General features: G+C 34.2%; 1 protein-coding gene across 3 annotated transcripts in view; it reads right to left on the bottom strand.

Annotated features, from left to right (window-relative positions):
- Positions 1–508: 508 nt before the first annotated feature.
- Positions 509–17,601, bottom strand: part of LOC137624494 (mpv17-like protein) — a 76,078-nt gene continuing 58,985 nt past the window's right edge. For all 3 annotated transcript variants that reach the window (XM_068355293.1, XM_068355294.1, XM_068355295.1), the window contains exons 4-6: positions 11,355–11,467; positions 10,307–10,377; positions 509–1,469 (exon numbers count right to left, since the gene is read on the bottom strand). In XM_068355293.1, coding sequence (XP_068211394.1) covers positions 1,332–1,469; positions 10,307–10,377; positions 11,355–11,467 — 322 coding nt within the window. In that variant the 3' untranslated portion in view covers positions 509–1,331. The remainder of the gene's footprint in view (positions 1,470–10,306; positions 10,378–11,354; positions 11,468–17,601) is intronic.

A 17,601-nucleotide genomic window follows, 5' to 3' on the forward strand; every position in this document is an offset into this window, starting at 1 on the left:
AGCTAAAAATTAACTGTACTAATTATCAATTGACTGCTAATATTGAAATAAATAAAAAATTAACTCAATTTACTAATTATTCATGAGAATAATAGTGTTATAAAATGGATTTCAAGATGAATGTTAGGCAAGCCGATTTTTATGATAATACAGAACAAATTTAATTTGTACCAAAACTGCACAACTGGATACATACATTTTGATAAAATGACCTAGTCCTGAAATCTTGCACTTTGTTTTAAAAGAGGTTTTAGTGTACTTACAAATCATGGAAATTACTATAAGTAGTAATCAGCAAGGCCACTTATAAAAATTAAGTAGTGATCTGTCTCTCTCTGAAGGATTTAGAACAAGAGCTCGCCTCATGCAATGTGTTATCAATATCCAAATCCTTGTCTTCTAGTAACTAATCATTTCCTCATGAAGAAATATACCTATTTCTTTAGCAAGCTCACTATAAAATAAGCAAAAGGTTGAACCATTACAAAAATGCTTGAAGCATCCTGAACATATGTGAAGCTTTTATTGTCTAGCACCTGGACTAAAAAGTGTTGCCAGGCAGCCTATTACTTTCTATTTACAACTTACACAGAGTATGTTTCAAATTTATATGAGCCGAATGTGTTTCCAATTATGCTCCTACACTTTCTATTATGGGAATGACAGCTTAAAACAGGCTGATAAAGTCATAAAAGTAATACCACATTGAAAGCATTACCGAGTAAATAATACATGGCCGAGGCTCAACAGGTTAAGGGACTTGGAATTTGCCGACCAAAACACCAAAAAATTACCTTGATATTGAATTATTACCAAACCATAAAGAACTTAATAATACAGGTAAACATGAAGAATCTCCAGCTTCTTCCATTGTACAGGTGATACTTGATACATTCATGGAATGTCATTAAAGATTGAAAGGAGAAACATCAATTTGCTTTGTAAAAACAGCTGCAAATCAAGTTTTCTATAGATACAAATTACATAACAATTATGATTAATCTTAATAAAATCAATCTAAAATATTAATATAATCAACCAGTGTTGATGATGGTAAATTGTTGTACATAAAAGTTTTGAACGCCTAAGCTGTTGCACCGTAAAACAAGTGTAATACTACTGTTTATGTTAAATACATTCGAGATTTAGCACTCTATATTTCAAGTACCAAATAAGGTACAGCACATTAAACCAAACTACATGACTTGATTGATGAAAGCTCCTATATCAGTAATATACTGAAGTCTCAAGCCTAACATTTGCAGTACTGCAATTACTGTACAGAGAACATCTACAGTAATTTTATCTAAAGCATAACTCACTAGATCCACTTAGTATTCTTGCCTTTTGAACCAACAGAGGATAGATACCCAGATGATCTGGCAACCACCAACAAAGACTACCCTTGCCTGTGGTGGTAAAAACCTGAAGTTGATCAAGGCTGATGGAACCCAGAAAACACTTGCAGTCTGTCAAAGAAAAACATGTATAGTAAATAGGGGAATTTTAAATTATAAAATTTATTATTTCTTTACTCACTCAACATTCACAGTTCTTCTCTATTAAATTTGTTTAAATGTCAACGCTCAACCTCCCCAAAATCCATTTAATCTCTTTGCAAAATGCCTTCCTCCTCCAAGAACCATTGTGACAATATGGCGGTCGACAGCAACTACCTAGGCGATGGTGCATTATACTATTACGTATTATTACTAGCTATCATCATTACAACTAGTTACACTGCAACCCAAGTTAGGAAAGCAAGATGCTATAAGCCCAAAGGCTCCAACAGGCAAAAATAGCCCAGTGAGGGTAGGAAATAAGGAAATAAAATGATACGAGAAGTAATGAACAATTAAAATAGAATTTTAAAAACATTTAAATAGATATTTCATATATATAAACTATAAGATGACTTATGTCAGCCTGTTCAACATAAAAACATTTGCTGCAAGTCTGAACTTTTGAAGAATAGGAATATGGAAATATGCATCTGAGAGGTTAATGATCACATCCAATCTTTTTTTCTTTATTGCCCTTAGAATTATCGAGGGAGTTTCCCTTGAAAACTTTATGAGAACTGTAGACTTGTTGAGGGTTCAGCCATCTAGTACTGATCTCAAACACCTTGAAGCTTTCAGAACAATGAATAACATATTAAACCCAGGATCACAGATGTTAAACCCAGGAGCATGGTTTAAGATCTATAAAATCTTTCTCCCGAAGGTTCACAATTTCTAATTTCAAAATCTGAACGTTTGCTATATTTGTTAGAACTCAAATACATAATTGCTTCCTTAGTTTGTACAAAGGAGGATTGGAGGCTACAGTGATCCGGTAACTTTTTTTAATTACTACTAGCACCCACCAATTGGGATAACAGCTTTTACCAACATGCTAAAGTGGGAATGTCTTCCTCTTACTAGGATTTGCAGGAAAGGAACATCATAACATTTTCTGATAAGATCACAGTGTCTTGTTGGCAACTTTCAAAATGCCGACTAGAGTGATATCCTTATATTCGACCACTGTGGCAACAATTCTAGAGCCATCGAAGCCGTTGGTTTAAAGGCGAAAACATCGGTAAGCTATCTCTGGAAAAAGACCTCAAAGTATCACTTGGAGTTCTGGTACCCACTTGAGAATTACTTTATCAATCCTATCTACATAAAAAACATAACCCAAAATAGGGGAAGCAATTAATTAATATTCCTGTCCCCCAGAATGTCCCTACCATGGAGGTACATACTTACTACCTTCTCTTAATCACAAAACTCAAAAGGCTGCTACAAGCTTGGAAGCCCCATCTAAAAGTTTAATCTAAACAAGACAGAATCCAAAGCCAAATTCAGATCATAACGGGCTGCAAATTTCTATCCTATAAAATTTGGCAATAACCCCTACTATAGAATCTGCAAAGTACAGTATTTCCAGAACACCATCTACTTCTTCACCAACAAATTTCTTTAGTAAACCACCTTGCAAATCCTGCATTCAAAGATTTTGTTGCATTAGTATTTCGGTAACTAGTATACACGACCAGTCAAAATGACTGCTAAATATTCAGATAGATGTGTACACACATGCACCCCCTCTCACCAGGGCATGACTACTCCCTCCCCCCTACCAGAGGGACGGGGAGAGCCGAGCATGGCTGAAAAGAAATACAAATTTATATATATAGCCAGAAACTTGTTTTTTATTATTTAGGGGAGATGATGGGGCAGAGGCAGGCTATCAAATTTTGATACAGAACAAGATTAGATAACAGATTAATCTCATACAATTCAGAACTTCTTTGAGGTATAGAAGGCTTCATCACTAAATGAGAACCAGAATTACCAGCTCTTCTTTGCATTTGAGATAAAATTTTATAGATTCTTTCCAAAACAAAATGGGAGAATTGAGGGGTTTTTCTTTTGTATTTTTTTCATACTCTTCTTCCTGTTCATAAGTATGAACAGAAAAGAAACATTACTTACTGATCTTCCCTCTTTGTTTACACCTTTGCACAGGAACTGTTGTGCATTTGTTTTTAAGGGACTCATTTCACCAGTTAAAGCATTAGCGCCTACATTTACCACCTTGGCATTAACCTGTTATGAGCTAATGGAAAGCTTTTAAGTAAATGATGCGCATTGCCATCCAAAACATAATGCAACCTATCAGCTTTAACCAAAACTTCATCAAAAACAGTTCTCCAAGGTAAGTAAACGATGCCATTGCCATTCAAAACATGATGCAACCTATCAGCTTTAACCAAAACTTCATCAAAAACAGTTCTCCAAGGGATTCATACAAGGTAAGTAAACGATGCACATTGCCATTCAAAACATGATGCAACCTATCAACTTTAACCAAAACTACATCAAAAACAGTTCTCCAAGGTAAGTAAACGATGTGCATTGCCATCCAAAACATGATGCAACCTATCAGCTTTAACCAAAACTACATCAAAAACACTGTTTTCCAAGGGATTCATACAATGTAAGTAAACGATGCACATTGCCATTCAAAACATGATGCAACCTATCAACTTTAACCAAAACTACATAAAAAACACTGTTCTCTAAGGGATTCATACAATATGCCATGCCATCCATATATGAAATATGATGTTGCTCTAAAGCACTTACTTCTTCAAATGGACACACATTAGGTCACAGGCTATCAACTCTTGTCTTCTGCCTAGCAATCTAGCTGTCCATAAAGAATTTTAGCCTCTATGAGAGGATCTTGAATCTGTTATGTGCTGTACACTATTAAAACCCTTATTAACTGAACACTTAACTCTAAACCCAAATTGAGGTTAGGGTTATAAATAGGGAAGGTAAGTTCAGAATTTCCATCTAGAAGTGAAGAATCACTGACCTTCCAAGATTTCACAAAAGAAGCTAAATTAGTTTATCACAATAGAAACTTGACTCCTTTAGTGATGTAATGGACTTCAGTGATGGCATGTCACTATTATCATCTCCAAAAGCATCAAATATACTAGCCTTCTCTGGATTTCCCCCTGCACTAATTTTGCACTTGAACCTTTCAACTTGGTCAATAACCATATCAATGCACTTTTTCATAAGAAGAACAAGGAGGCCTTCACAATGCTCACAACAGTTACTTCTCTCAATACTGTCTGCAACACGAGACAAAAAATGTGGATCAAAATCGCCCAAAAATTCTTCCATTAAATAATCTAAGTAGTAGTTACTAACAAACCCAGAAGAAGACATCTTTAAATACGCTTAAAAACCTAAATCAAGCAATCAAGAATCCAGAGCTGTCAGACTGACAAGATAACATTCTATGGCATGTCTAAGCATTGCTTTTTACCAGATAGACTGTCATTACTTTACTAGAGGCATAAGTCTATTGAAAGGAAAGAAAATTATAATTCTTTTAGTTTTAGGGGTAAATGGCAATAAAACAGAGCTCCCAGAGAAGCAATATGAACATAAGAGAGGTTCATAGAAATACATACAAAATGGCAGGAATGAAGAATGAACATGTTTGTGAAAAAGTAAACAAGCTGTAAAAAATCATTTAAAAACTCCAGACTAACAAGAAACCAAATGTGGCAAGGGTGTTAAGATCCTCCTTTACTTCAGGTGATTCACCAATCAGGAAAAACTTCCACTGATAGTTGTAATGATTTAGCTAAACTTATTGTCAAAAAGGGTAGAACTACTGTACAGTAATTTAATTAGTTACATAATCTTATCTTGCATTGCTTTTATTTAGTGCTCTTCTAGTCATTTACTGGCTATCCTTTGATAAATTTAGCCAATGAAACCTCTATGAATTTAGTCAGTCTATGGAAAGAGAAAAGGAAAGAATGGCCCCCAGTCCCAGGTGTAGCCGGGTGCTAAGAATCTCCTGGTTTTTTAATACTAAAGACAAATTAAAAGTTGGTAATTGGAATGTTAGAACCATGAATAAGATTGGGAAGTTACATCAAGTGGAAAATAAATTTATGAAATATAATTTGGATATCTTGGCCTAAGTGAAACACGCTGTAAAGGGACTGGTAAAAAAATCCTAGACCAAGCAATATATATATCTTCTCAGGAAGATTAGATGGAGTTGGAAGAGAAGGGATATTAATGGAATGGAAAGTTGTACATAGTAGATAGTTACTTGCAAAGCTTAAATCAAAGCAGTGCAATATGAGTATTATAATTTGCTATGCACCAACAAAAGATTCCCCTGAATAAAGGAAAGATGAATAATATGAATAAATACAGAGAGTAATGGATGAAATCCATTAGAGATAAGAAAATTGGGATTGGTAACCTCAATCCTAAAGTTGGAAGGAATAATCAAGGTGTAGAGAATGTGATGGGTATTGAGGGTCTTGATGAAGTTGCAAATGGAAATGGAGCACATTTTATAAGTTTTTGTTCAACAAACACTCTTGTTATTGGAGGTACTCTTTTCCAGCACAAGGACATCCACAAACATACATAGACTTCACCGCGTGACATCTACAAAAATAAAGATGATCACTTAGCTATTAATAAAGAAAGGAGAAGGACTCTCGAGAAATGTAAGAAGCTATAGAGGTGCAGATATTGGGTAGTGATCACCAGCTCCTCATTGCCACACTGAAATTATAACAAAGCACCCAACAGAAATGTGGATAGAATACCTAGGTTTGATATAACTAAGCTTCAAGAAAATGGGCACAGAGAAAAATTTGCAATTGAATGTAAGAATTGATTTGCAGTCTTAAGAGACTTCAAGAAACGAAGAGCAGACAATTAATGAAGAATGGTGTTATATTAAGAACATATATCGGTCGGTAGTGAAGTTTTGGGACATCCAGTTACATTGAGAAAACCATGGATATCAAATGATTCTTGGGATACTATAAAAATTAGACAGAAATTGATTGTTGAAAGTTTCTGAGGAAGTAATGAAAATTACAAGGTAGAGCATGCTAAGTATTCCAGTATTGATAGCAAGATCAAAAGAAAAGCCAGTTATGACTGGAGAGTATATTTAGATAGAAAAGCAGATGAGGCTGACTAAGCTATGAATTTGGGGAGTGGTTATGGTGTAATAATTGCTCATAGAATTATTAATGAAATCTCTACTGGGGCAAAAGGAAGAAGTATATACCCATCAAAAAGAGAGAGAGAGAGATCTGGTATAACAGAAAATGAAGAATGGCAACATTAGATGGAACATTTCAGTGAGGTCATGAATAGGAGATGTGAAGGGATAATTTAATTGATATACCTGAAGATGAGAACAACCTTGATGTGCCCATGAATAAATTCAGTGTGTTTGGTAACGTCTCTGCCTGGTGTTTGCCAGCCGGGGGTTCGAGTCCCGCTCAGACTCGTTAGTTCCTTTAATGTCTGCAACCTCACCATTCTTGTGAGCTAAGGATGGCGAGTTTGGGGGAGCCTATAGGTCTATCTGTTGAGTCATCAGCAGCCACTGCCTGGCCCTCCCTGGTCCTAGCTTGGGTGGAGAGGAGGCTTGGGTGCTGATCATATATATGGTCAGTCTCTAGGGCACTGTCCTGCTTGCTAGGGCAATGTCACTGTCCCTTGCCTCTGCCATTCATGAGCGATCTTTAAACCTTTAAACCTTTAAAACTCAAGGGATGAAAAGCCCCTGGTTACGATGGAATAACTGCCGATATGATTTTGACCGCAAATGAAGTGACTCCCACAATCCTTACAAGATTATTTTGTAGAATGTGGCATGAAGATGCAAAACCTAATGAATGAGAGCTAGGAGTGTTGGTGAAAATGGAAAAAAAAAGGAGATCTGACTGATTTCAATAAATACAGAGGCATCACGCTTACATCAGGTGTCATAAAAATGTATAGTATGCTCATTCTAAAGACTAGAGAGAAAGATTGATGAAAAGCTGAGAGATGAACAAGCAGGATTTCAAAAAGGTAGAAGTTGTACTGACCAAATTATAATTCTAAGGGGCACACAACCAAAAAAACATGAAAAGAAGCTTTTTTGAAAAACTCAATATTTCCAATCTTTCAACATTCAAAAATCACGAGAAAGTGTGGAAAATCTATTTGAGAGCTTACAATAGCTTGTAGAGGTGTTTAAAGGCAGAGTTGTAACCCTTTAAAGAGTGGACATGATGCTTTCGAATACAGTACTGTATATGCAACTCTTAATAAAGATTGTATTTACTTATTGTTGTCATGTCATTATGTCTTATACATATGGTGGTTTCAGACAATTTATTTTTTTTTTAGTAGAACCACTAATTGACCAAAGTCCACCATACAATAACCAATTATGGCCCATTAAATCAGTAATATCTCGCTTCCCTTGAAGAATGGTTGTTGTAACTTTACTCCAGAAGTGATCTTTTACTTTTTGTTATGTCCAATTGCTTTGACCATTTTTGTGTTTCTTTTTGGCATATACTGTGCAGTCGTAAAATTTAACCATGGACTCCTGCAAGTTAAGACACCAAAGGGAAGTTCTGCAAGGAAGCAAGAAAAGTTACGGAATAACGTGATAAAAAATAATTGTGCTGCCATAAGAAAAGAAAGCAATAAAGAGGAGGCAAAGACAAGGAAAATAAGGAAAGTTTAAGAAGAAGAACGTACTATTGCTGAAGAGGTAGAGACTTACGGTCCCAGAATGGCACCACTTTCATAGTGCCATTTGTTTTTTGCTGACAAGTACCATTGAGGAAAGGGAAGGCACACACCAATGCCAGATTAAAAAAAAAAAACCTCTCCAATGATTTGCTGCCCTGAGGATACCTCAGCAGTGAAGCAATTAGCTGGCAAGGGTGCAAAAATTAAATCAATACAAAAATTGCAGTGGTGCCTAGAAGCAACCTCATGGTAAGTTGGAACCCATAATTAGTTATTAATATTTTTGTAAATGATTTATTTGCTGCCCACAGTATCATATGTTGAGTTTCATGCCTGGAAATGAAAAATTTCAAGAAAGAAGTGTGTTAAAAGTATTTCCAAACTTTAAACGTCCGTAGCCAAGGTTTTTGTACAGTACTTCAAATATTAAAAAATAAAGCTTTTCACATTAATAAAAATAAAGTTTTTTATATATTTACTTGAACTTGAAACTTCTCAAGGATGTTGATATTAGTCGTAGATAGTTTTTTTTTTTTTTTTTTTTTTTTTTTTTTTTTTTGACATACTGGAAATGACTGTGTCATTTGGAATCAAATCAAGAAAATCCTAGGTTTCTGTGACGTCAGTCTGGGCAGCCATCTTGTGAGCATGATAATTAGCTATATTTTGGGAAATACCAAAAAAACAAAAATGTACTGTTATTTGTATTATGTTTAAGTACATCCATGATAAATTTTGTGTCTAGCACAATTAATAATGCCAGTAGGATATTTCTAGAACTTATTCATTTTCTATATATGACATCACAGTGATATTTCATTATATCATGCCAACAATATTTGTATTCATATTTAACATTATCCACGAAAGAAAGTTAAGTCAAAATTTTTTTCTACTTTGTTTGCCACTCTCTTAAGACATGTTGTACAGCAATGTGTATAATATAGAAATCTACTTTTGATGGTATTGTGGACTATGAAAATGCCTTAGATAGTGTGCATCAGCCAATTTTATGGAGAGTCCTGCGTTATTACATAATTCCTGTTAAATATGTAAATCTGATTAAGTCTGTTCATGAGCATAACAAGTACTAAGTTAATGTTAATGGAGTCCCTATCAAAGGAATTTCCAGTGAACAGTGTACTCCAAAGGAATGTGTTGTCACCCATCTTGATTATCCTTCTCATGGATTTTGTAATGCATAGAACAGTTGAGGATGGCAGAGAAGGATTGGACTGGATTGGTAACAGGAAATTAGCGCACCTAGAGTATGCTGATAACATTGTCCTTATTAGCAAAATGCCATAAGACTTGCAAAGCTTGCTTACTAGAATGCATGAAATATTGCATGAGGTTGGGCTCAAGATAAATAAAAAAAGAAAGAAAAAAAAACAGAGATGATGAGAACGGAATATGCAATGGAAGGTGAAATATCATTGGAAGAAGGGATTAATGAGGTAAAATCATTTAAACATCTAGGAACTATGATCTCTAATACAGGATCTTTAGAAATGGAATTTAATGGAAGATTGAAAAAAGCAAATCACACAATGGTTAGGCTAAGTAAAATTTGGAAATCAAATTGCCTGAAATTACAAATAAAAATCAAGCTATATACATGAGTTTAGTGAGATCGGTGTTACTGTATGCACACAAGTCGTGGTATAGCAATGAAACAATATCCAACAGATTTTATAGATTTGAGAATACAGCCCTCAGAAGAATATTGGGAGTTAAATGGCAGGACAGGATTAGAAATAAAACTATTGGGAGTTAAATGGCAGGACAGGATTAGAAATAAAACTATAAGAGATTACATGTTGAACAGGCTGACATTAAGTCTTTTTAAAGTTTATATATATGAAAGATCTGTCTTAATGTTGTTACTGTTCTTAAAGTATTTTATTTTAATTGGGAAATTATTTATGTAATGATAACTTGAGTGCCACCTCAAAGAGCAGTGATTGCTATTAGTTCCCATAATCTTCGCACTTCCCAAGAGAGATCAGTTCACCAAACTTTCAACTGGGCTCCACAAGGCACTAGAAGAGTTGGAAGACCCAGGCCTACATGACAAGACGATGAAGCGTGAAGTAGATGATGATAAATGGAGAAGTATTGATTTAAAAGCTCAAGATAGAGATGAATGGCGAAATCTAACCGAGGTCCTTTGTGTCAATAGGCGTAGGAGGAGATGATAATGACTTTCAACTTACCAAAAATGTTGGCACTATCTTATTCCTCCATTCATCCAGAAGGTCTTCCTTTCCTTCCATGGCACTCATTCCTTTGGAAAAATAAAGCTTTTACTAATCATAGTTCTCAAATATAATCTATGATTATAAATAACATCTGAAAAATTGTAACAAAGTCCCAAAACTTCATTATTGTAAAGACTGTTAAGACTATTTTAGGGATTAATTTTTCCCCCACACTTCAGCATTAATCACATTTCAAAACCTTCAACACTTCTAATACAAATGCTTTCATGTAATACATACAAACAACTTGGAAGATTGATAATTCACAGACTGAATCGTAAAAAAACACAATAATGACAGTTTTCATTATCAAACTTGCCTTTGCTCATATTCAGTTGATAAATCCCGGCCATCTAAGGTCAAGCCATTAAGTAAACATTCCTAACTACTGCAGTCAAGTTTGAACAAGTCACCAGACATGTATTCTTTAAAATTTTATCAAGGAATATTTCAACTGAATAATTTTAAAATTTTCTTAAACTAGTTACTTGGTCCCACGTCCAGTTTTGCTCACAGTAAATTTACTTTCTACACTGTTTTCCATCTTATGAGGATATGACAATTGTACAGTATAGGGTTCTTTAAAAAAATGCTTCAATAATTTCTTTTACTTTTTCCTGATAATTTTGTCCTGCATTTTTACCTGTTGCATGCTCACTTACATTTTTTGTTACACCTAATAGATGAATTTAATTTTCTTTGCATGACTAAGGAGAGTAATCTCAGAACATGTGTTTCATTTAAAAAGCAAATCAATGCTGCAAGAAACTGATCCATGTGGGATGTACCTTGAAGAAATGTGAACAATGGTAGGATAAAAACAGAAAGTATCTAGCACAGCAAAACAAATACCATTCCTCGATATCATTGACTTGTTAAAGTCCCAAAAATACCAGGACCAAAAATATTTGTTTTAATTAAATCAAGCCCTACTACAAACATACTAGGTTGAACACTCATTCAACCCAGCAAACAAACAATTTATATTAAACACATGACTTACCCACATAAAAAATTGTAAGGTTGATTGGAGTTATGATCAGAGCATCACACGCTATCTTTGGCAAAACAACTTTCATAGCTGTTCCAACAAATTTGGAGTCGAGGAATTTGTACCTGAAATTAAAATGTATGATAAATAGAAATCCTAAAAGTGAAAGGACTCATTCATAACTTCAAAAGGAACTGTAGAATAATTCACGCTTAGAAAATTATTAAAGATATAGCAGAATTTCCTCCAATCAAGTACAGTACAGTACCTGTCTAAATACCTTATCATAACGATCCCTAAGTCCTAGTAAAAAAATATCTACATATAAAACAGCTTTTTCAGAATGTCTATTGACATCTCAAATGTCACACAGAATTTGTATTAAGGCCGATTACTGTATGCAGAATCAAAAGTCAAGTACAGTTGTAGTACCTCAGTTTACAAGTGACTAAATACAGTACAGTACAAGCATACTGTATCGGTATATGAGCATAATTCAAATTGGTTCAAGAGCATAAAAATTCAAGTTGGTTTAAGAGCATAAAAATTCAAATTGGCTTATAAGCATAAAAATTCAAAATGGCTTACAAGCATAAAAATTCAAATAGGTTTATGAACATTATATTCGCCTTCAACCAAATATTTCCCTCTTGCATTTTTTGTTGACAACTACTAACGAGACTAGCACGAAATTGGTCATGCGGTGCCTATACACCACACGCAGTGTTCACTGGGGCAAAAAAATTGGCTCTACATACGGTATGTTCCTTGTCAAAACTGAATGCAAAAAAGGTCAACTACTGTAAGTGTCTATAAAGAGTAAATTTAACGATTTAACAAGTGATAGTGTACATCTTTCACAAAAAAAAACTCCAGATATTTTACCAGAAGTTCCCATAGAGGTAGATTCTCCCTCCAAGCAGTAACCCCTTCCTCCTCCTCCTCTTTCTTCTCCATGACTCTCCTCAAAGGTAAAGCGAGAGTTAACTTGGAAGTATTTTTTTCGATTGCGAATTATCAATTTGCATTCAATTGGGGTGCTAGGGGTTATAATTCTTTCACTAAATTCCATTAAAAAACCTATAAAAAAGTATATGTATATTTACGGATGTGTAGAATACAGTGTATTTCCTTTACAGTATTTCTTATGGGAAAAATTTTTGTTTATAAGCATTTTAGTTTGTGAGCTTGCTCCCAAAATGAATTAAACTTGTAAACAGAGGTACCACTTACATTATGAACAGATATATTAGCACAAGATGGATGCAAATTACAGTATTGATGTACTTTAAAATCAATATTTCAATACTGGATACAAACTTCTTTAACTAATAAGACAACACACATGCCAAAAATCATAACACACTACAGTACTGTAATTACTAAAGGGGTTATCCTTTTGTTAAGGCAAGATAAAATCCCTGTATTTCACAAGGAATCTACTTACAAACACCAATCATACACACACATTAAAAACACTCAAGATATTAAATAACAAAAATGCACAGTTTAGTTTGATTTATAACAGCAATTTACATATCAATGGCTAAAATAAACTTCACATACTGTATAATACAGTACAACTAATATCCATATTCCATTAAATCTGTATTACCTACTGAAAGATCAAATCACATCTTCATACAATAAAAAAAACTGTACAATATAGTATTGTATATGGTCTGTCACCAGTACTGTTACTCAAAAGCACTACACCTAATTACATCTAAACACCCATAAGTATCTGGTCATTAGGTGACAACAGATAAGACAAGAAAATACTAATTTATTTTTATCCAATTCAAAATCCATCACTCTTAACCATACTAAGAGATTTGAAGTGGGTTCAGAAGATAGCAAAATGCAGCTAATGGAATGTTATAAGCTATGAAATAAAAATGAGTTAGTATAAGGCAATTAAACAATTCTAATACTCATTATTCATAGACAAGTTTTTCCCAAGATCGACAATCGTACGCATTAAAGGTAGTTTTTCTGATACTTCCCGGATAGTGCACATGTGCCAGGGGTCAGCTGATCATGTGTCATATCTAAGAATGGATTAGCATTGAAGGAATGAACTATCCTATAAGTAGCAGTAATTGGTAAACAAAAATAAGTGGAAAAAACTTTGGTGCCTTTAATTTACCCTAAATAATGTTTGTGGGAAGAGTAAGGTACCTTTCAAAACTATACCTAATGGCTGGTAAGGGAGTCAACATACTGTAGGTATAATTATTTCATAACTCAAGAGTATTAAGTTATAGTACAGTATTTAATCATCTAAGTTAATGAGTAAAAAGTTCAAGGAATAAACCGAGTGTTGAGTTCAATCAATTTTTTTTCTGAGGTGCAATCTAATAGCAAATCAAAAAGGCTTGCTAAGAATTGGGTAACTAGACTAACTACTTTAGAAACCGGTGGACCCAAATTATATCTTAAAATATTAAAAATAGTATTCTTGCTTAGTAGTCCAGTACCTCTAAAAGAAGTTGCCATTTGCTATACATGTTACATAATACCATATACAGTAGAGAATTAAAATAGAAATAAAGCTGTTTTTTTTTCTATAGTATCTATCTTTAAATCATAAGTGGCCTAGTTATTGCAGGGAGGCAGGCCTAAATGAGCTGGACCTCTTATTTTACCCTTTAATTAACATTGTTTTTGTTACAGTATATGATTAATACTGTTTAAAAATTTTGTAAATTTGAAGAGTAAATGTCAATAAACCGAGCTTTTGGAGAAGCTTGAGTGAGAAACCAATTATTGCTATTTCCATTCATTCTTACGGAGTTTGAAATATTCAATGATTGAAAATTTAGTGTTCAAACAATGTTTTGGCACAAATTATGTTCACTATCCAAGGTACCACTTTACAGTACTTGGATTTATTGAATAATTGACCCAATTTTGGACCAAGTTACACAGGACCCTACACTTCTCGCAAACTTCCTACGATTTGGGGTAAATGGAAAGCAATATATTTTCAATTATTTTTTATAAATAGTCCAATACAGTACTCTAGTTTAATGTTAAAATATTCACAAACAATGTTTCTCATACTACCATTCTAACATAAGTAAAATATTCTGCACCATAGAATCTCTTATCTTAGCCTTGGCTAGCCTATATTCACTGGCGCATAGGGACTAGCAGCCAAACATGCACTCTCCACCTGAGTTAGTTAGGGGGAAACACACTTGGATCCTAAGCATGACAAAGAAGGTATGGGGTTGACTGCCTCAGATGCAGTCTTGGAAGGCTAGCAATTCCTTTTCAACTTCTTCTTTCTCCCTCTACTGTAACATGCCCATTGGACCTCCAGCAAGTCCTTACATTCTGGGCAAGCGAAAGAAAAGGAACACTGTAGGCCTCTCAAAGGAGCGTAGGTCAAGTGGGGTCAACCTCGTGGCGACTCAAAAGTGCCACAACGTTGTTGGTTACAGCCAAGAGACTTCTGTACCTCGCGGGACTGCTCTATGACAAAACTCAAAAAGGAAGACCCATACAAATACTAAAAAAGAAAATGCAAAAGAAAATACTACTTAAGTAAGCTCTGGTTGTGGTTCGACCAGTCAAGGTCACAGCTATGACTAGAATGGCGATTTGGGTGATGCGGGAGAGCAGGTTAATCCCTCTTTCTTATTCACACTCACACTACTCTCCCGCACAGGACGCATTTATTTTCACCCAGCCAGGTCAGCGGTGCTGATCTTATTGTACAGTGCATGTACTCTTATTTAAAAGAACAAGGGTTTGTATTTGTATCAGAACAAATAATTTAAATTCCCAAATTCTTATGCAAATACTCTTCTACCTTTAAACAACTAACTATTAGTAGTGCACGCATCTCCAAAGGTAACGCTGGCAAAATATTGGAAGGTGGCTGAAAAATCATTTTACTCAAGCCTTGAATACATTCCTAACCAATTCTCAGACTACCCAAATCATACAGAAATCATAAATGCCCATACATCTGCTGGGTATTAAAAAAATAAACTGGTAAAAAATACCCAAATGTTTTGCCTAAATTCTGAAATATGTAAAAGACCTTACATGCCTTAAATAGGAAGAAACCTATTCATCAATCATCCTTCAAAGATTTTAATGTTCAAAGATCTTAATGTTGCTAATACTGTAAAGTCTTAAATAGCTTTATGTTGCTTAATAATTCAGACACCTTTCATTGGTTTTGAAATGAGAATCTATACATAACCTGTAGAATTATGTAAAAAGAAAATTTGAATAAGCAATTAATAAAAATGTATTCATAATTGGGATCTCATTTCATATTCCCAGATCTGCTTTAAGGGAACTGTCATAAAAATAAAATGAGAATGACTGTAAAGGCTTAAGGTTAAAACACAGGATATTCATTGTTGCCATAGAACAGATATTTTCACAAATAATAGAAAAATTATCTCTTGAAGAGGAAGGGCAATCATCATCTTTAAAGTCAAGCAAAGACTTTCTTTTCCTCCCTAACATCTGAGCAAGATTGAATGAAACCAATTGTCCAGATAATACAAAGACAGATGCTAACTTCTCAGATTTGCATATACTGTACAAAATTTTTCAAAAAAAGGAATGAAAGGAAAGAAATTTTCTGAAAGCCATTGTGAACCTACCACCGAAATAGAATTGCAAGCACAAGGTACAGTACCTGCTTAAATACCTTCATGAAAAGTTTGTCCTAAAAGACATTTATTTATCTTGAAAAGTAAGCAGATGAAGCTACGTAAAAATACATATAAAATATTACACGAATATGTCATGCATGTGATGAGACGTTAACTATAAAACATGCTCTTAGTTCCAAACTTATTCATCAGGATGCCTTGTATCACTACAATTATAACTAGATCAAAATTTACCTTTCTAGAAAGTCTCTAAATATCACTAAAAAAAAGCCCAATTTTTGCCCAAAGGCAATTACTCCAGCCAAATTTCTTCTTTAGTTTACATGAACTTAGCACCATAAAAATTAATGAACGTTAACAAACGCTCTGAAATCTTTCGACTACTTCAAACTTTAATAATTCCTTCCTTGAAGGAAACTGCATGGACCATATACATTAATGACTACATTCTCAAAACACCCATTTTCAACATCCAAAAATGGTGAAAGTAATTAGTATTTAGAAAAATCCTGAATATCAGAAAAGAAAGACCGGGTTAATCTTTGTCGAGATATTGAATTATAACAACATCTCCAGTCAAGCTAAATGCTATAGCCTTCATATAACACGTCATGCTCTTGAAAAACAACTCTACTGAAAACAGTTGTATAGTATGCTATTCCTAGAGGTAATAAGATTCTACAGTTAGAAAAATTAATGAATGTCAAATATATTTATACTTAAAGGAGCTGCTTCTTCAATTTGATAACATCATTGAGAGATGTTCTATTCATCATGGAAGCTACCTTATATTCCAAAAATGCTTACTATAATTTTTCATCCATTATTTAAAGCTGGTCATTAATTATACCTAATAAAAGCACCTAAATAATCCCAAATGTGAAGCGATTAACCTAAATTCTGTGTTTCATAGCATGGTCATTCAACAAGGCTAAACCATACTTCTAAGTATTGCAAAAACTTGAATTGCATCATCAACCAAGTTGTTCATAAATATAATCTCTACAAAAATATCCCACATTGGTGCCATACAATCTCTCTAGCTTTCAAATCACCTAATTTCTTAAGACAATTAGAAATTCAAGTCATGGTGAACATAAGACCATAATAACCAAGTCTTAATCTTTTATAGATTCCCATTTCCTATAACGACTCACTGAAATAAATCGGTGAAGACAAACAATGTTAATGGGACTGTGAATAGACTTGTTCATAAGAAGTAGAGCATAGAAGTGAATTACAGTACTCCAGGTTCAAATACTTCAATATGTATGTTAAAATGTTAAAACACTGTACTTTGTATTTTTCCTGACTATACAGACCAGAATCCTTTAATACAAGTACAACTCCAGCAAAGATGGAACCATCTCTAAGTTTTTAAAGAGGTAATCGTTGTTGCTGGGAGGTACAACAACCCTCGCTTCAACCTTTGACTTGCAGGGTGCCTAAGGCAGGCAGTGAAACTTACAGGACTCAAGAGTTAGGAAAAATACAAATCACTTTAAATACAATACTTATTTGTTCCTACACGTATCAACAAACCTTCAGCCTTTAACAAGAGGTCTATCCTATGGAAGGTGGGAGACCCTATTAACCAATCTGGCTGGTTTACCGAC

This window comes from Palaemon carinicauda, chromosome 31 (genome assembly GCF_036898095.1).
Source record: "Palaemon carinicauda isolate YSFRI2023 chromosome 31, ASM3689809v2, whole genome shotgun sequence".
Classification (NCBI taxonomy): domain Eukaryota; kingdom Metazoa; phylum Arthropoda; class Malacostraca; order Decapoda; family Palaemonidae; genus Palaemon; species Palaemon carinicauda.